Genomic DNA, 20,555 nt, shown 5'->3' on the forward strand with positions numbered 1-20,555 from the left:
TGCTGGCACGCGCGCAGCACACCTCCCTTTCTTTCTTACAATTAACCCGAAAAGACTTAACAGCGACGAGCAGAGCAGAGCAGAGCTAACCCGCCGCGCTCGCCCAGGGCCCCGCAGGCAGCAGGGACGCAGGCAAGCCCCGGCCAGGCCGGCCCCGCTCCTCCCTGCGCGCCCCGCCATGCGGAGCCCCTCGGGCCTTCCGCCGGGTGCTGGTGTCGGGGCTACCGCAGGGACACGCAGCCGGCGGACCGCGGGGGGCAGGCGCGGGCGGCCCGTCCCGCCTGAGGCGCGTTGAAGCGAGGCGCGGAAACGGGGACGAGGGAGGCAGCAAACCCTCCGCGCCGCCCTCCACATACCATGCCTCCTCCTCCCGCCGCCGCCGCGCTCCCGGCCCGCCCACCGCGCAGGCGCGCCCTGCGGCGGACCGCGGCGGGCGGGACGGAGGTGACGGCTGCGCTTGCGCGGCGGGAGGCGCTCCCCGCAGCCGCGGGGCAGGGGTCCGAGGTTCGGTGGTCGCTGCTGTTGCTCGGCGATCTCCGTGTGAGGCGGTGGGAGGGGAGCGCTCCCGGCCAGCCACCGGGACACCGTCTTCTCGCCCAGTTCCGCTGTCAGCCCCTTCCGCCACCCCCAGCCGTGCTAGCCCCGGATTAATTCAGACCCGCTGGCCTCCCTCCAGGAGCTCAGCAATGACAGTTACATCTGCATGTTTCTAATCGGTTTCGCAGGCTTCACCGCCCTTCTCTCCCTACAGGGTAAATACATAATGTTATTACTTCCCCCTAATAAGGAGAGGGAAACGTGAAATTAAAATGGCCAGCTGACCTCAGCACTGTCTTGGAATCTAACATGGTGGATTCCTGAAGGAGTATCCAATGTGGTTATCCATGAGGAAGAGAGGGACTCCTCATTTGGGACTGTAGTGATAGGACAAGGGGTGATGGCTTCAAACTTAAACGGGAAATTTAGGTTAGATACAAGGAAGAAATTCTTCCCTGTGAGTGTGGTGAGGCCCTGGCACAGGTTGCCCAGAGAAGCTGTGGCTGCCCCATCCCTGGCAGTGCTCAAGGCCAGGTTGGACGGGGCTTGGAGCAACCTGGTCTAGTGGAAGGTGTCGCTGCCTGTGGCAGGGGGTTGGAACTGGATGAGCTTTAAGGTCTTCTCCAACCAGTCTGTGATTCTGTGATTCTATGGTTATGCAGCTGTCTGGGTGAAAATGAGAAAAAATGAACAGGGTCTCACTAAACCCCTAATCCTGAACTACTTCCACAAATGCCTGCTATGTGTTTCACTGTTCACTTTGTTACCCAGCTGTGTTGCCTTTATTATTGCTTTTAGGTGTGAGAATTTGCGAAGTGTACAGAAGTTGTTTTGCTACACGAATGTTAAGAGAGTTATTTTTAAAATTTACAAGTCTATTAAGCCATGCATTTTTCAGTGGTAAGGTCTTGTCTGGCATGACTAAGCCATCCAAACTGTAGTGTGTGCAGAAACCCAAATATCCAAACTCTGGTTTATAGTATATAGTACATAGTAATATATCTGGATAGATGAGTGAAACCTAAAATCATAGAATCATAGAATACTTTACGTTGGAAAAGGACCTTAAGATCAAGTCCAACTGTTAACCTAACATTTCCAAGTCCACCACTAAACCATGTCACTAAGGGCCACATCTACACGTCTTTAAACACCCCAGGGATGTTAAATTCACTACTTCTCTGGGCAGCCTGTTCCAGTGCTTTAAAGGGTTGCTTTAAAATGTGGGGTTTACCTATTTAGCAGGAAACTGCCATTTTAAAGAGTTTTGTGATTTGCATTTAGAGTAAACGAGCTACCCCATCAGCTTTGGTCACCATACTGTAATAGAGAACCTCCACAGACAAATGGTGCTTTGCTGTTGTTGGTGGTAATGCGACGTTCTCCAACCGTGCAGCTCCCAAAGTGCTTGTAATTTGCTGGGCATTGAGAGCTCACAAGGCCCAAAACATTTTGTTGGAATATTCATGAGGTAAACCATTTCTCTTTGTACTTAAAATTCCATTTTCTGGATTTTGGCTGCTAACAGCTGAGTTCTTCAAATATGCACTGTGATTCATATTTAAAAATAATTTTCACTACTATTTGTGAGCAGCAAAATGTTCTATCCAAGTCTGTAGTTTTCAGCATTAGGTATAATAAGCAAAGTCTTGTTTTATGAAGTTATTCTGGAGAATGATTGTATGATGTGCTTTGAATGGATCATAAGACCTCCACAGATCGCTATTTTGACTGCATATATTATTTTTGAAAGCAGTTACACAGCTTGGGTGATGCCATTACAACCACAAGTTGGGATGCTGTAGTCATTATTTAATAATCAGAATTAATTATTTATATTGTTATTCACTGATTCTTTTAAATGTTTGGGGTTATGAAATTTGGTAAGTAAACACTGTGTTGTCATCCAACCCTGAGTTTTGAAGGAAGGTTTTTACATTGTGGGATTCTATTCCTTACGCCATTTTTTGCTAATAGAAAATGCCTGTGGTATTGAAAAAATGTCACGTAGTGTGTATTGCCTTGGAAGCTACAGCTCCTGATTTCTAATTTTAGCTTTGTTACCATCTCTCTGGATTTTCTTAGGGAAGAATCATCGGGTTTAGGGCATGGCTCATTTTAAAAGTGGCTGATAGGGCCCTGATTTTGCATTGAAGTTAGCAAAGCAGTAGCCATGACTGGCAGCTTTTAGGAAACTGTTTCCAAATATATAGTTTCCATATATTTGGATCCATTTACTTTATTTAAAATTTTGAGCACACAGCCCCTGTAAAAATCAAAGACATGCAGTAACTGGGATTTCAACGCTAGTGGTCATTTTTAAAGAGTAAAGGCTTTAGCTATACCGTCAGAGCATCACAAATATTATCTACGTGCCTTAAACTGAACATATACAATGTTTAGTAATTATGTATTGTTGAAAATAATGAACAATTTACCCGAGTATCCCCTTCCAGGACTTACTGGTGAGCCTAACTCGTGTTACGAAAGTTAAGGTCTGAAGCGCTTAGCTTTGAAAAATTGTTAGTATCCATATGTTACTACTAACAGAAATTCCATATCTCTATGTAGACAGGATAGTGTACTTACCAGAGATGGGTTCTAATCCTGGCCCTGCTGTTGACAAATTTGGGCTGATTGTTTTAGTTTTCTGTGTGTGTTTCCCTTTCTGTCTGTCTGCAGAGCAGATCAGATTCATGGAATATTCTTACAGCATCTGGTATCAGCATGGTCATCTCCAGTATTGTTGCCAGGGCATTTCAGCAAGTTGCAGTGAATGCCTCTTTATCAAGGGAAATGCATTTGCTGTAGTTCTAAAATTACTTGTCAAGAAGTCTCAGCATTGGGGTTTCTCTCCTTTCTCTGCCTTGTTTTGCCTGTACTCTGAATCAGTGCCTCAGGTTTCCATCTCGTCTCTGCCATACAAAGGTTTTAATAGTCCTGTTCTTGAGTCACTGCTGAAATGTTTATATACTTAAAGCAAATGCATAATAGGTCATCAGACCAGTTTGACTCTGGTGCCAGTAGGAGACGCCCAGAGCCTGTAGAGTGATCACAGGTCAGCAAGAGAGCACCAGAAGAGCAGCAACAACGCCAAGTGCAATGTCCTGCATGTGGGTCAGGGCAATCCCAAGCACAGAGAAAGCTGGAGAGGGGCTTTGGACAAGGGATTGTAGGGACAGGACAAGGGGGAACGGCTTTAACCTGACCGAGGGGAGATTGAGATGAGCTCTTAGGCAGAAGTTCTTCCCTGTGAGGGTGGTGAGGCCCTGGCACAGGTTGCCCAGAGAAGCTGTGGCTGCCCCATCCCTGGCAGTGCTCAAGGCCAGGTTGGACGGCGCTTGGAGCGACCTGGTCTAGTGGAAGGTGTCCCTGCCCGTGGCAGGGGGTTGGAACTGGATGAGCTTTAAGGTCCCTTCCAAACCAAACCAGTGATTGATTCTAATACAGTGTGATTAATATATTATCACATATTGATAATTTTTGAGAGTAAACTATGGTGGTTGTAGGAACTTTGTTGGTTGAGATTTTTAGAACTAAACTAAATTAAGGGCATAGACGGTAAGCCTTCATCAGCCAGGCTGTGAACTGAATGATCTCTAAAAGGTCTTTTTCATCTCTTCATCCTGTAGTTTGGTCCCAAGAAACACAGCTTCATCCAAAACCCATTGATCAGTCAAGCAGTTCGGGCAACACTCTACTCTCCAAAGAAAACAGGTAACATTACAGCTCTGATAGAATTAACATGATGTACATTTAATTTCACAAATCCTTTTTAGTATGGTTCAGATCCGCAGTAATTCTAATGCTATTTCTTCCACTTTGGTTTTTGATTACCCTTACTTTCTGTAGCTGAGCACTGTTGCTAAGCAAAAAGACTTTATAGTTGAAATTCCCGTTAAGAGCTTGATAGGTGGAGAGCTGTATTGCAAAGTCTGTAGCAAATCGTATTTTCCAATAATCACTGTAATATTACAGTGCTTTTACAAAGTAGACAAGTAGTGTTATTTTCTTTTTGCTGGCAGAAAAGTAGGAATTAAGTAAGTTGTAGAAGGCTGTCGAAACTGTTAGGCTAGTGAACGGAGCTCAGTTTTGTAGGTGCATGGCCTGTGCTTTAAACATGCTTGCTCTTGCGCCCTTTGATTGTGCTGAGAGAAAGTTCAAAAAGAAACAAACTGAGAGGTATACAAACAGCATACATTTTTCATAAGTATTTTCATTCCACTCCAGCGGCTACCAACCAGCACTGGAAAAAAAGTAATAGCACAATGCAGCAATTGTTGCCACATTCTGGGTTTGGCAGTTTTTCCTACTTCTTTCTACTTCTTTTATCTAAAAGTTTAATAATTCAGATTTTTTTCATTGTTTTGTGTTCTCTTTCTGCTACTGTTACTGATGTTCCATTCTTGGTTTTTTGGTTTGTTTTGGTTTTATTTCCTATTAGACAAACACGTATTGAAATCAATTTGAGACAGGCTACTATATGAAATACTCAAGTCATTAATATAAAAGGTAACAGCAGTTCTCTGGGCCCTCTCCAACAGGTCCATATCTTTCCTGTATTGAGGACTCCAGAGCTGGACGCAGAACTGCAGGGGTGGTCGTCCCAAAGCAGAGTAGAGGTATGTCTGTTAAAAAGTCTTTATGTATAGTTCAGTACATTTTGGATCCCAGCCAGTTTGACTTGATGTGTGTTATTCATGCCACATCACTGTATGCACACAATGATGTCCTGCACACTAGGGATGTATGTGATTTATACATTTGATTTCAGGATTTCTGGGGGTCATCATATTTCTTCCACTCTGGTTTTTGATGACTCTTGGGATCAGGTAAAGATCTGATCATCATAGGTGTCCTTCCGGGAATTAGATTGTTTCTTGAGTTTCATTTTGCTTTTCCCAAAGTGAAAAATAAATGGCTTTTGAGAGACCAATGCTTTTGTAGCTGCGTGAGGTCCCAGACAGCTCTAGAGATACTAAGGGACAGAAGATGCCCTCGGGTTGTGCTTGAAGAGTTACACCAGCCAGAAGAGTGATGTGTTCTAGCTCAGTAAAGGCTTGATGGATAAGGACAGTGTTTTGAACAGCAATACAGGAAACACAGCAAAGCTGTGACACTGAAGGAATGAACCCAAGTGCTTTAGCTCATAGATAAAATTAGGTCCCTCCCAGTAACCTTGTTACCCACAGAATATTACAGCTCCCTGATATATTTTAGTAACAATCAGTTTCTCTTATTAAAGACCATGGAATCCTTCTCTAACTGCTTAGGTCACAGGAGAAAAATGTTCCCCACGTAGCAGTGGATTATTGGAACTGGAGTGTGCATTTGACCGACTGGTGCTGTGAAAATGGCTTCCGATGCCAGCTAGGTAAAAGCAGTGGGTATGACTCTGGACTTCTGTACCCTAAAAAACATTCAGTGGGCTGTGGACATGGACCTACGATAGTGAAATTAAACTGATTTATACTGTCATGAAGTGCAGATTTGAGATACTTCTGTAAGAAATTTACAAGTTTACTTGGAAGAAATGTTATTAAATATCTTTCAAGTGCAGGCACATAGCCTGGTGATGATCCTTCTGCTACCTGTTCAAAGCCACTTTTTAAAATGTAAGCTAAATGGGTGCAGAAACAAAGCAACCTAAAGCACAGAACTCCACCTTAATATGCAACAGAGAAAGCAATAAATGAAACTGCAACCAGATGGAGTGAGAATTGTTTTTACTGTCTGGTGTGCCCCTTGTCTGCCCTTCCCAATACCTCTTCTCACACGTGTTGCAGGGGTTCAAGCAGAGGTTCAAGTGTGTTGGCCTCTTCCCAAGCCAAGGCTGAAGTGTCCAGTTCACAGGATTCCCAAACCCTGTGCAGCTGTGCATAGCAAGGAGCGGGAGCAGGAGGCATTTGCACTTACACAGCCCTTGCACGAACAACCATATATCTGGCACTTGGTGAGATACGCTGCTGATATACTCGGTTACTGCGCAGTTCTTCTTCAGGTCTCTCCTCCCAAACGAAAGGCTTTTTAACATTTTATTGCTCTCTAGTGTTCCTAATACAATTGTGTCTGCTAAGGAGTGGGCCAAAGAAAAGGCAGGGCTAACTTCTTGTCCTGAAATGGCCTCTCCTGCTGCTGTTACCAGAGGTGGGCTAGTCAGCTTTGTGGGCCCTGGGTCTCGCCAACCAGGCTGTCACTTCAGTTTTCACTTTCTGTTGCCAGTTCTCTTTCATAGCTGCCAAATCCACCTCCTCTGTTCCTCACTCAGTATTGTTTCTCAAACACAGCATCTATCATTTGTTCTCATTTTCTGAATGCTGGACTGTTCACTTGTTCATCCTTCCTAATAGCATAGCTACCTATTTATATTCAGAAGTGCCTGCCACAGAAATGGAAAAAAGAGTATTTATCCAGCTTGATGTCAAGCACTGGAGAAAAGCCCCCTACTTTATTGTCTTCATCAACATAAGATCACGTCCTCTAACTTAACATTTTTTAGTATACCTCTTTCTCGCATTTGTGAGAAATCTAGCAAGTGAAGACCCTCAGCATGGTAAGACCAGCACAATCCTTCCTAAAATGCATTTCTTATACAGCTTGTACTGCAAATTGAGAATAAGGTTGATTCCTAACACTTCATCTTCTGTTGTCATGAGTCCTGTTTTCCAGACTTACTACCAACATTATAAATGTACTGAGTGCTTCAGAATGCAAGACAAGAACAGCATGTCAGCTGTTTTCATCAGGGTACGCAAATGAGATTTGTAGAAGCCCAGTGGAAGAACATCGCATCAACTAATGGAGACTTCAGGAGTCAGTCTGCTGAGTTTGTTTCTTTATCAGTTTGGACTGACAAAGAACATTCTTGTTGTCTGAAAATTATACATGTCACCTGCCAGATTGGAAGAAAATCAGAAGCTGTTCTGGTAGAATGATGAAGTGAGCAGCGAGGAACTGACCATTCAATTGACAGTGGACTATTAATGTAAATATTTTTCTTTGCACTGCAGAAAGGACCTGCCATTTAAAATGGACAGGTTACCACATGCTAAAATATTTTCCCTATACTAGACTGCACAAAATTCTGTTAACTAGCATAAGTTAATATATGACACTCTTGGTTTTATTCATCCTTATTTGGGCAAGGCCACAGGCTTTTTTTCATTCCCTTGAATGATATAGTCCAGAAATTTACCAGATCTTCAAAATTAAAATCAGCTGTTAAATTACTGATATATTATCCAATTGTAATTCTTTTTCCCCCAGAAAAAAAAATCATACATTTATTCAGATGGAGTTTAACTTGCAGCATGGCTTCATAAAATCATTGCCTGTATCAAGTAAGATGATCCTTTGAACAGGAAGAATACTCTGCTGACCTTTTACCCACTGGTAATTGCCACTACAGAGGTGAGTGCAAAAAAGGATTTGAAGGGGTCCAGTCCTCCAAACTGCTGTAAGCAGAATTTCAAAATAAGCTATCTTGCAGTGTCATTACTCCTTTCCCTCCTAATACTCACTTGTCATCTTTTACTTCTCTGTGATTCCCAAATGCACTGACCCCGTTGACTAAATTTACCCTGGCATAAGAGGTTGTAGCTCAACTTCATTCACTGACATTTGCCTACAACACAGTTACACTGCACTGGAATATTTCACACAGGGTAAGTGTAAAGGTTATCCAGACCACTGCCAGTCCTGAGCTTCAGCCATTCTACTTCAGTCATGTGCAGCATTTGTGCAAGGTAAATAATACAGCAAGAGTCAAACTCAGGAAGACAAGAGGATGAAGAGCAGACTGTCACTGAAATTGGAATGGTTTATTTAACAAGACTGTGACCTAGCACGCTTTAGCTTCACCAGCTCATCAGTGTCACTTCCCCTAATCTGTATGTGGCACTGACAGCTTCTTAACATAACAATAAAATCATAGAATCATAGAGTGATTTGGGTTGGAAGGGACCTTAAAGCTTATCCAGTTCCAACCCCCTGCCATGGGCAGGGACACCTTCCACTAGACCAGGTTGCTCCAAGCCCTGTCCAGCCTGGCCTTGAGCACTGCCAGGGATGGGGCAGCCACAGCTTCTCTGGGCAACCTGTGCCAGGGCCTCACCACCCTCACAGGGAAGAACTTCTGCCTAAGAGCTCATCTCAATCTCCCCTCTGTCAGGTTAAAGCCATTCCCCCTTGTCCTGTCCCTACAGGCCCTTGTCAAAGGCCCCTCTCCAGGTTTCTTGTAGCCCCTTTAGGCACTGGAGCTGCTCTAAGGTCTCCCCTTAAGGAGCCTTCTCTTCAGGCTGAACCAGCCCAGCTCTCTCAGCCTGTCTCCAGAGCAGAGCTGCTCCAGCCCTCGCAGCATCTCCGTGGCCTCCTCTGGACTGGCTCCAACAGCTCCACGTCCCTCTTGTGTTGTTGCCCCAGAGCTGGATCAGGACTGCAGGGGGCGTCTCCCCAGAGTGCAGCAGAGGGGGAGAATCCCCTCTCTCGACCTGCTGCTCATGCTCTGGGGGTGCAGCCCAGCACACGGCGCGTTTCTGAGCTCAGCCACTCACTGCCAGGACTTCCCTCAGGACCCATGGATGCATCTCACCAGGTCTAATGGACTTGTGCACCTTCAGGTTCCTCAGATGATATTGAACCTGATCTTCTACAGCAGCGGTTCTTCATTCTCCAAGTCCCTGCCTTTGCCTTCTGTGACTTGGGCAGTGTGGCTGGAGCTCCTGCTGGCAAAGACCAAGGTAAAAAAATCATTGAATGCCTCAGCCTTCTCCATGTCCCAGGTGACCAGGTCTCCTGTTTCCTTCTGGAGAGGGCCCACATTTCCATGGTCCAAATTCACGTCTAGTGTAACTCTGCTTATGTTGATGAAGGTATGTCAGAATTAATTTAGTCTGGCAATTACTCTCCATGATCTGGAGTAATGGTGGAGCTGCAACACCTGGCTATTGACAAACCTGGATAACACAGGTACTGTGGCACACAGCTTGGAAATAACTGAGGTCCAGCATCGCCAGCACAGGCCCAGAACGGGAGATGAAATGAACTTCTCAGGTGTCTTTGTACAGTGCTCCAAGATGCTGCAGGCCAAGTACCCGTTCCAGAGCTGGTGTGTCCTCCCCAAGCACAGAGCAGCACAGTGGAAAGGTGGAAGAATCAGGTTCCCTCCCACCAGATTTACTGCTCCATTTCAGCACCAGCCAGACAGGTCCATGCAGCATCAGAAAAGCAACTCAACCCCACAGTCCTTGTAGCTGGAGGACAATGCTGAGATGTTGTGGCTGGATCTGCACAGAGCTGGTGTGGATTTATAGGGTGCTTATTGCTGATATATAGCTAAAATACAGCTTATAAGCATTTAGATTACATATAGCTCTCTACCAAAATGGGCCACATCTGGCACATATTGTCCACAAATAATTGAGAGTTAACTGGATATGATTCAAACTAAATCATGTTTAAGAGATTTCTTTTTGTAGGAATTTTCACAAAACCAGCCAAATTCAAAAAGCAAAGCCAGAATAAGATGTAAATTTAAATTGCGGATCCCTAATGTACAATATATACATCTTGTATGTGATTTGTAATTCAGAGGTAGTAGTTTCCTACGTAACAATAGTGGAACGTGCCCCCAAGCACCAATTCAAATGAGACCCACCCAGCACAAGTGGAATGCTGTGTTTTACCAGCCCTGTTTCTTTTGCCTGCCATCCCAAAGGCTTACACAAACCCAGGTTGCTTTCTGTTTAATCCCTTCTATCCAAACACTCTAACTACTCCTGTCCCCTCACTCTCTCACAGTCAAATGACATGGCTTTAAAGGTGGATTTTGTTTATGTAAAGAACAATTTCATGTAAGTTTTCAACTGTAAATTAGCACTTACAAATGTTGTCTGTCTGGTTTAAAAGCTGCGGTTAGCACCCTGGGAGAAGACAACTCTTTGCAGGTATCCAGAAGTTGAGAAACAGCTGCTGTGTCCTTTGTTATCAACTGGAGGATTACTAGTGGCTAATGATGAGGGTGGTGTCATCCATTTCCAGCTTACATCTGCATTCATCTCTGCCACCACTTCTCTCCTTTACCTTTGCCAGGTTACTTGCTTCTTGCTGTTATTTCCATCTACCTGCAGAATGAGGATGAGGATGATAATGTAATAGGTGTTTTGAAGATTAACTCAATAGTACTTAAGGCCTTTTCAGATACGCAAGTGAAAACATGGGTGTATAGAAAATCAAAGTATAATTATTATGAAAATGTACATTACTGTTTAGAGTAAAAGGGAATTGAAGGTAGGATGATGAGATAATGAGACCACTGGAACTGAAGGATTTTGAGACATGGTATTATATAAGTAAAAAGCAGAACACTTAATTGAGCTTAGGGAAGGTTTTGCTACCAAAAAAAAAATTAAAATCTTCATCTCCTTCATGATTTCTTTTTATTTTTATTTTCAGTATCTGAAACAAGATGTAAGATATAAGATATCAGATGTCACAGTATGATTGGAAATAGGAAGTTGTAAAGTAGTGTTTTAAGGGCATGATCCTTTAACTGTTTCACAGTCCCAGTGGATACAACATTAACAAGGAAAGTCCCGATTTAGATCCCTCCTGTTTTATTATGACTGGTTAGACTGTCAGATAAAGGTCTACTGGAGACAATATGAGTTTATTAATATTGTGAGACTTTTTAAAGTACATGAAGATTTACCATATATGGATTTGCAAGAGATGAAAGGTCCAAACTAACCCACATTGCCCTCAAGGCACCCAACTTCTCCTAAGAAGCCAATGTTATTTCCGTAATGAATGTTCTTTTTTCAGAGAACATTTAGTACTTCATGAAATGGGGTATCTACAACTCGATACAGAAAAGGCTAAAGGGGTGACATTTACAAATCTCGGGTTGCCACAAATCCAATTTAGCTGCGACTGTACTGTGCATGATGTACAGTCAGACATGTATGAGATGTAACACTAGGAAAGTGAAAGTTTTTTTACCCTACATTTAATTCACTGAACTTTCTTTAATTTATCTGCTTGTTTGGATTACACATGAACATTGCAGTAGCAGGGCTCTAAGTTGGGATTTCTATTTATAGCATGCTCTGTCTTCATTGGATGCCCCTGCACATTAATTTCAATGAGGCTGTAATTAGGCCTTTAAAGCAGAATTAAGATATCTTTAATAATTAAATTTAGATTCAAAATTTACCCAGTATTCTTTCAAAAGACTTTTTTTTATAGTTCTTTGGGTCTGTGAAAGAGGACAAATTTCTAAATGTTCCTCGTTTACATTTCCTCCTGTTTTTCTTTTATGTATTTTGGGGCTAAAAAGCCCTATATCCACAAATTTCAGATTTCACACATGCATGTATTTAACCATAAGGCAATTCTGAACTTTAAAAATTAAGCACACAGCTATTCCCTGTAGGATAGATTTCTTTTGCATTCTAAATAATTTCTGCCTTGATAGCCAGGGGAACTACTTAGCTCTACAGGATGCTTAAATAGACTCAGACTTCGCTGCTGAGAGAGATGGGTTTGAAGGATGGACTGTTCAGTGGACATGGAACTGGATGGCTGTGTCCAAAGAGTTACAGTCAATGGCTCAGATCCAAGTGGAAACATGCGTGGTGTCCCTCATGGGTCTCTAATGAAGAACCTCCCCATGAGCTGGGCTGCATCCCCAGAGCATGAGGGTTGAGGGAGGGGATTCTCCCCCTCTGCTGTGCTCTCGGGAGACCCCCCCTGCAGTCCTGATCCAGCTCTGGGGCAACAACACAAGAGGGACATGGAGATGTTGGAGAAAGTCCAGAGGAGGCCACGGAGATGCTGCGAGGGCTGGAGCAGCTCTGCTCTGGAGACAGGCTGAGAGAGCTGGGCTGCTTCAGCCTGCAGAAGAGAAGGCTCCGAGACACCTTAGTGTAGCTCCCAGTGCCTAAAGGGACTGCAAGAAAGCTGGACAGGGGCTTTGGACAAGGGACTGTAGGGAGACAGGACAAGGCGGAATGGCTTTAAGCTGACAGAGAGGAGGTTGAGATGAGCTCTCAGGCAGAAGTTCTTCCCTGTGAGGGTGGTGAGGCCCTGGCACAGGTTGCTCAGAGAAGCTGTGGCTGCCCCATCCCTGGCAGTGCTCAAGACCAGGTTTGGACCAACCTGGTCTAGTGGATGGTGTCCCTGCCTGTGGCAGGGGGTTAGAACTACATGAGCTTTAAGGTCCCTTCCAACCCAAACCATGCCACGATGCTACAGTTTTAAAGGCAAAAAACAAACTTAGTAAATATTCAACAACCTTAATCCTGAGTACACTTACCAGTGCAGCTCTCAGAATTGTAGCTGATGGTATTAGAAACATCAAGAGTGGCACTACAGATAAATATTTCTTCATCACCACCTCGTCTGACATTCACTCAAACACTAGTTAAGAAAACGACGTGCAGCAGTTTTCACTACATAATGTATGCAATCTACGCTACCTGTGGCCATCCTCAGAAGCTGATTGTACATGTTGTGGTGTGCATGATCAAAGTACAGGGGTCAGTGCGTCAGCTGTGGATGGTGGGGATGACATGGCATAAGTTTAGGCTGTCTATAGGGATTGAATGACATTGCTGCAGATTTCTTTCCTCTGACTGTTTGGCTTGGGTTTTTTTCAGAGTGGAAACTTTACTCCAAAATTACCCTTTTTTAGTGTGTGGGAATCAGACAGATAGCAATTTTGAGAATGTCTTGAGGGAGCAAGGTGATTTGAGTGATGAGACTCATAAGCCTTGTAATTACAGTAATTATGAGACCATACCTCTACAGGTAAGAACTCATAAGTAAAAACATTAGCATGACCATTTAAGAAGCTCGATAATTCATTCCAGGGCATGTGGTTACAGTGCAACGCTTAGCATAAACTTCATGACTCTGTTGACACTTGGTCTTACTTTTGAAGCATGTATCTGTCCTGCAAGTATAGATCCTTTTGTCCTTTAATGTTTGTATGAAGTCTTTTTAAGTCTATAGGATCTATAGCAGCTGGTTGTAGGTGATCAAAACTATCTACATATTTTAGACATCCTTTGCCCTACAGCTTTATAAAGAAGGAGACTGAAACACTGGAATGTTCTGACTCAAATTTTACTCAGATAAATAAATGCATGTTGTAAAAAGCATCTACTCCATAGAGGGAACCTTTCTGTCCTACATGTTCTTTACTATAGCCCTGACCCGCTGCCTAATGGGATGGACGATTAAGAAAAGTCCGGAACTATGATGGGATGCCACCTTCCTAGTAGTTCTGTGCCTTTTTTTCTTGATTTATTTACTCAGCACTTCAGTTCCAGGTATGCCTTCTGTCAGTCTGAACTAATAACATCGCAAACCTTTTGAATGGTACTGAGAAAAGCTTGTTAGAAAGAAGAAAACCTCTCACTGAGCAGACATGCTGAGGCGGAGAAGGTAAAAAAGACAGTGGCATTAGATGGGATACTGTTAATTTTCTTCAGAGTTTGTATCCATGAGCTATAACACTAAATGCCAGTCATAAAATGATAGTATTATATGGGAACTGCAGATGATCCTTTTGATCACAGCAGTATATAATATTTCCTGAAGGTGTGTGCAGGACAAGTTTGTACAAATTTGAGCTTGTCTAGTTTTTTATTTAGATTCATTTTGCTGAGTAGTACTCTCATTGGGGAATACCTGCATTGTTCATCACTTACATTTATGATGCTAACAAACATGTTTTATCACCCAGTGATTTTCTTATTTCAATGTTACAATTTTGTTTGGAATTTGGAGCATTCTAATCATACAAAGTCACTATTCCATACTAAAATAACTTTTAATATCAGCCACTTCCAACAACAGCTGAAATTATCTATTTATTTAAAATGCTGTTGATGAGGAGTCAGGTATAACATCTGCAATCCAATTAAAATGTGCTTTTTAACAATGCAGGCTGATATGAGAGAAGTTCTGGCTTACATATGGGGAGAAAACTTTGCATCATCAGGACAGTCAAGGTTGTCTCCAGCCTTGGAGGTTTTGAAGACCCAACTGATCAAAGTGCTAAGTAACCAGGTCTGATCTCACAACTCACCCTGCTTTGGGCAGAAGGTAGGACTAGAAACCTCCTGAGGTCCCTTCCAGCCTGTGTTATTTTGGTTATCTGAAATGGTTGCTGACAGCGTGTATGTCAGCACTCAGAGCACTAGGTATGTATTACACTCCTGAACAACTACCAGTATATTTAGAAACCTTAAGACTTTTGCCACAGAGCTCAGTGTTACTGTACAGTTGTTTATTATGCAATTAAAACATAATTCCTTGTAAAAGTTATAGTTTTCAATCAAACATGAAATCACAACGTCTTTCCAAAACCCGCCATATGAAGGAAAAACAGCCTTATAACCATAGCATTATCTCTGTCTTCATATCTGTGCTGATCTCGTGTTAAAAGGTTGCAATAGCTACTTTAGAGATAAAGTAAAAATTTTCTTTTTGATATAAACATGGTTTTAAGCATTTTTTCCCGCTGCCCTTTTTAGCTTCTGTGTAATAAAACAACTTCCCCTAAAATGTTACATCCTTTTCCACTTCCAGATAAGTTTTTTAATGCTATTTTTGTAAAATGTATAAAATAAGATACTGAATTGCATTCTTTTGAAAACAAGCTGAAAATTCTTTTTGGTTTGGTTTTTTGGGGGTTTCTTTGGCTGAACTTTTCTCTGGAATCTTTGCTTCAATTTTGGCTGTGTTTGCCTCATTAAGAAGTGCCCTTTAGTACTTCAGGAAGCCTGCTCAGGGATTAAAATATATATACAGTCTTATTTCTTTGGGTACTTTTATGTTTGTTATTTATTTGCTTTCATAAAATGGGGGTTCATCCAGAACTTTAAGTTACTCTCCCACTACTAAAGTGGCCTTCTGAAAAGCAACGTTTGTACTAGCAATACTACCAGCATTTGTACATACTGCACACAGAAGAATATGTTAAAATATTCTTACACTTGCAAAGTCAAGTACTCAAAAGTCACAAAATATAGAATTAAGCTTTAATTTGTCTGCCTTCCACATCAGCATTCTGGTATAGTAATTAGTGACTGAATTGTATAGTACCTACCCACCTTTTCAGGGCACAGAATAGATTATGTCCTTTTAATGAGCAGCTATACATTTTTTATGCTTTTCCTCATTCTCTAGTATGTTGTCGCAGGTCTTATTTACTGTACTGAATTTAAGCCCTGTTTGGAAGACTGAATTATTAATTGCTTTTTGGGGTATCTCTTAAAGAAAGCATTCCACTTAATCAGAGGAACCTTCACTGTTCCTGTGTGAGATGGGCAGTACTCCCTATGACCATACACCATTTTATAGCAGAGAACTGTGGTGCATAGAATCAAAACTGAGATATCTGTCAATCTGATCTGCCCAGGACTTCGGGGTTGTTTTTTTTTTCACAGAGAATTTACATATGCCAAGTACAGTCCCCTCTGATTTTGTTTGCAACCATGAACACTCACAGCCTCCACAAATTAGGTTGAAGAGTCTCCAGGTAGGAAAGCTAGAAAGAGGAGGGCACAGACATTGGCCACCTGTGATAAATTTGGTTTAATGTCTTGCTTCATGTCACATACGAATCCCATGACAGAGCCAGAGTCTTGTCATGGGATTTACCAGAGTAGCATTCAATGGTTTTAATCACTAAAGGATCCTTTCTATGTTAGCAATATCCTGACATAACAGGCAAATACCATCTATTTTCGAGGCCAAAAGAGTTAGAGGTTCTACAGTAAACATTTTTCCAAGTGATGGTTCATCTACAAGCAGGTCCACCCTGGGCACTGACAGGGGGAGAGTACCTGTGAAAAACACTGTATGACCACCTAACTCCAATATATAAGCATGTTTGTTTATGTGCCTAAGTTGGATGTGGACAACTGGCCTGGAAAACTTCAGCCAGAAGACTGGAGAAGTTAATACCAATTAAACACACTTGTGTCAGCAGGAAATGTGAATGTCAGCCACAGGGAGTTACTATCCATACCATACCACTTACTATAAACTCTTAGTAACATAAATATTGATGAACTAGGTGGTCTAATACTCAGGATTCCCAGTTCAAATGAAGTGATTGCATTAGGCCTGAACTGGGGGTAAATACATAAGGGACAGAATACATCAGAGCAGAGAGCTTAAAGAGCAGAGGCTCGAAGGGATGCACACAGGCAAAGACCAGGGATGGGAGGTGAGGGGTTTTGTAATCACAGGAAAGGGTTGGCCTGAAACCCTCTACATGGAAACACAGATGAAGATGTTGGGTAATACGAGAGAGAACCATCCTGCAACTGATTTTCTTTGCTGCTCAAGCACACAGCTTTGCGATGAGACCAAAAGAGTGTCACTATGACCTGAGCTGGGAGGGAGCAATCCTGCTGCCACTTTGGAAGCTGTTCTGTCATCCCCAACCTCTGAATCACTCACCGATTATCTGATTATCTCCTCATGACTCCTGTAACCCACAAACGCATGAAGGCTTTAGTAGCGGGATTGAAAATCAGGAACCACTTTTCTGGTACTGCCATGGCTCTTGCATAAATCCACAAGAAAACTTGGTTGGGAGGAGGGGGGGCAGGAGAGGGGGTCCTGAGTCCCTCAGGAATGCCTCATCGCAAAAAAAAACTTCCCAACGTACCAAGAGGACATTTCCTTCAAGGAAAAGGAGCAGAAGTTCTAACTATTCCCTGTTCAAAAAATCTTACAGGAATTCATTTCACTCTTTTTTTTCCTTCTCTTTCTCCCTCCGGGGGGGGGAAAAAAAAAAAAAAGGAAAAAAAGCTGCCCAAACATTATCTTTCTCCAAATTCCTCACACACCCTGTTTTAAGAATACAGCAGCACTAGGTCTGCTTAGGTTTCACTTCTTCATCTCCCAGAATTATTACACCCTGCTTAGCTTATTTTTTGAGGGAATACAACTTAGATTGTACAACCAAGTGATCTGCTGCTTTGACACTGGCTGGAGTCTTCTATGCTTGTATTATTCCCTCCCAGATTGCAACACATACATTTTTAGAATACTTGTGTGAAGCAATGCCAGTCTGATGAGCTATTTATCCTCCCCAGCCAAGAATACTGGTATCTAGACTTAACAGAGTAACAGTAACCATCTTCCCTCCCAAAAGAGAAAACATGAAGGACACACAAAATACTCCACAGAAATTATAGTGGTGGCACAGAATAAATACAGGCATGCCACTATGTAATAGCTACATAATCATATAATCAACACATTTCCTAGTACTAATCAGATCAATCAGTTTAATTCTGTTTATTAAAAAAAATCCTTTACTACACTAGCTGATGTGCATTCGTATACTTTGGAGAGATATTTCCTTCTTACATCTTTGCTACATCTAACTGCTGGTATACAAAACAGACAGGATACTTTTTTTTACTACCACCCAGCAGTAAATAATGTTAAGGTTCGGCACGGTGGTGATGAATGGTGATGAAGGCCAATGATGAATGTTTGCCAGGCTGTGGGGAACAGGTTAGCTCTCCTGGGACTTTTGTGAGCAGTCTCTGGACACTGTAAACTGTCAGTGCATTTTTATAACACAAGCAAAATATTAAACTTGCTTCTTAGCTGAGCTCCCTACCCTTGTATTACCAAACTCAGGTCTTAGATGAGAAATTTAATCTTTTTCATCATCAGTCAGAACACTTTTAATTTTGGGACATGTTTAATATGCTCTCTGAGAGCATCACAGCATCCTTAAAAAAATGCACAGGCAAAAAAGACTGAGAGTGCTTCTCAAGCAGCACGCCATTTATCTTTGTATCACAGTGTAGCTCCTGCTACAGTTTGTGGGAGCTACATTAGCACACAGAGCTATGTGAAAACAGTCATTGTGCACTGCTCAAATAAAATTTTCCAGACTGCTCCAGGGGAGAGCCATGTTCACTCCGCCTTAGCTGAAGAACAGATTCTGCGATGCTACCCCGTGTTGAATAGCATGGGCTGGTTCTACCACAGGAGACTCATACTCTTGGCAATACAGTCCTTGTTCGTACTGCATCATATTTTCCTCCTGCAAAGGGCAATTCTGCACCCCCTGAAGTCACTGCAGAGGTCATCCGCATCAGACCTTTGACTAACACGTTACTCGTCTCCTGATCAACCATATGTAGACTGCAACCCTATTTTTTTAGCAGAGAGAAATTGTCTCAAGACCAATCCAGCAGTTCTCAGTCATATCATATATCTGAGCAACTGAGGTGCAGAAAGACCCTGAAATTGCTCCGCACTTGGATCAACATTTGTCCCCTAATTGCTGATCAGAGGAACCAACTACTGCCACCATGTCACCTTAAGCCACCAGGTTCCAGGATCCAGAATAAAATGTTTTGACAGATGTTACCTACTGAAATATTTTAAATGGTCAAAAAACTTACTTGCCAAGAGCTGCACCTTAATAGTGTGCTCCTGTAAGACTTCCCTCTGCAGTCTTGTGTTCAGCTTTGAAGCCCCCAACACAAGTGGGATGTGGAGCTGTTGGAGTGAGTTCAGAGGAGGCCACAGAGATGCTTCAAGGACTGGAGCAGCTCTGCTCTGGAGACAGGCTGAGAGAGCTGGGCTGCTTCAGCCTGGAGAAGAGAAGGCTCCAGGGAGACTTTAGAGCAGCTCCAGTGCCTAAAGGGACTACAAGAAACCCGGAGAGGGGCTTTGGACAAGGGGGAACGGCTTTAACCTGACAAAGGGGAGATTGAGATGAGCTCTTAAGCAGAAGTTCTTCCCTGTGAGGGTGGTGAGGCCCTGGCACAGGTTGCCCAGAGAAGCTGTGGCTGCCCCATCCCTGGCAGTGTTCAAGGCCAGGTTGGACGGGGCCTTGGAGCAACCTGGCCTAGTGGAAGGTGTCCCTGCCTGTGGCAGGGGGTTGGAACTGGATGAGCTTTAAGGTTCCTTTCAACCCAAACCATTCCATGATTCTATGATTTACTGCCTCTCCGCCTTTTGTTGGATTTATTGCAAACAGAAATTAAGCTTAATAAGACTGTTAACTCGTGGAGCTAAAAGAAATGCAAGCAGAATGGTGCATAAGGAAAGAACAGGACAAGCTGAATGTTTGTTAGTTTTATACATCATAACTAACAACATCATGATACTTATAGTAGTAAGCCTCTGCCCAGACAATAATTTATGAGGTAGCGTCTAAAAGGTTAACCTTACTTACCTTATCTAAGGGCTGTCAGACAGAGGATTTGGTAGTCACTACCTGTCATCCTTTTCTCTATAGTTCAGACCTGTACCATTAGTGGGATACAAATACAGGTTTCAGTTTTCTACTGAGCTCATTCGCTGACCATATTCACATTTTAGAGAGCCACTAAAATGTTAAATCCACACTACAGATGTTTATGTCTTCCTACTGTATACAACAGTGAATCAAGCCACATGCTAAATGGGCATTCGGTGCATTATTTAAGTAATTTCCTAACACATAGTAAGCAAAAACATTTTGTAAGTTCTGCCACAAGTAAAGATTTACAGTTTTGTCCACAGGGGTATCTCAAATACTCTGCCATGATTCATGACTAGAAGATTGGTAGCCACTGTACCAATAAATAAACTGCTGCCCAAATCTAAAGTAATTTAAGAGATAATAACTATAAATTATCAATTCTTTTTTCAGCGTGTGCCTTCCAGGCTAAGAAATTTCTTTAACAGTTAGACAACACAATGCAATTTTTTTCTAAAAAAAAAAAGTATATGTCGAATATTATAAGTTAATCTGTTAGCAACTGTTTCTCCAGACCTCATTAATCTCGTTGTTACCACCTTCATTTTCAAACCTAAGTATTATACATGTTTTAGCTAAACATAAAATTAGCACACCCTCTACGTATCATACCTTCATTAGCACTGCTGCTAAACATGTAAAAACATGATAGATGTTATAAAACAGCCACAGATTCCAACTTCAGGCAAGGTATGCTCGGGTTAAAACTGGCATCAACACCAAC

At 42.6% G+C, this 20,555-nt stretch overlaps 2 protein-coding genes and 1 long non-coding RNA gene across 4 annotated transcripts in view; 1 reads left to right on the top strand and 2 right to left on the bottom strand.

Annotated features, from left to right (window-relative positions):
• Positions 1-415, bottom strand: part of ATG10 (autophagy related 10) — an 86,154-nt gene extending 85,739 nt beyond the window's left edge. The window contains exon 1 of the mRNA XM_030470299.1: positions 357-415. Within this exon, the coding sequence (XP_030326159.1) occupies positions 357-359 (3 nt within the window). The 5' untranslated portion in view covers positions 360-415. The remainder of the gene's footprint in view (positions 1-356) is intronic.
• ATP6AP1L (ATPase H+ transporting accessory protein 1 like) overlaps positions 1-20,555 on the bottom strand; it is a 756,678-nt gene that overhangs the window by 118,305 nt on the left and 617,818 nt on the right. The window lies entirely within an intron of this gene.
• On the top strand, positions 347-7,767 carry LOC115600876. The gene is made up of 4 exons (XR_003989191.1): positions 347-752; positions 4,170-4,254; positions 5,082-5,159; positions 6,324-7,767. It is a non-coding gene; the product is annotated as an uncharacterized LOC115600876 (long non-coding RNA).

The sequence above is a fragment of the Strigops habroptila genome, chromosome Z, assembly GCF_004027225.2.
Source record: "Strigops habroptila isolate Jane chromosome Z, bStrHab1.2.pri, whole genome shotgun sequence".
Taxonomy (NCBI): domain Eukaryota; kingdom Metazoa; phylum Chordata; class Aves; order Psittaciformes; family Psittacidae; genus Strigops; species Strigops habroptila.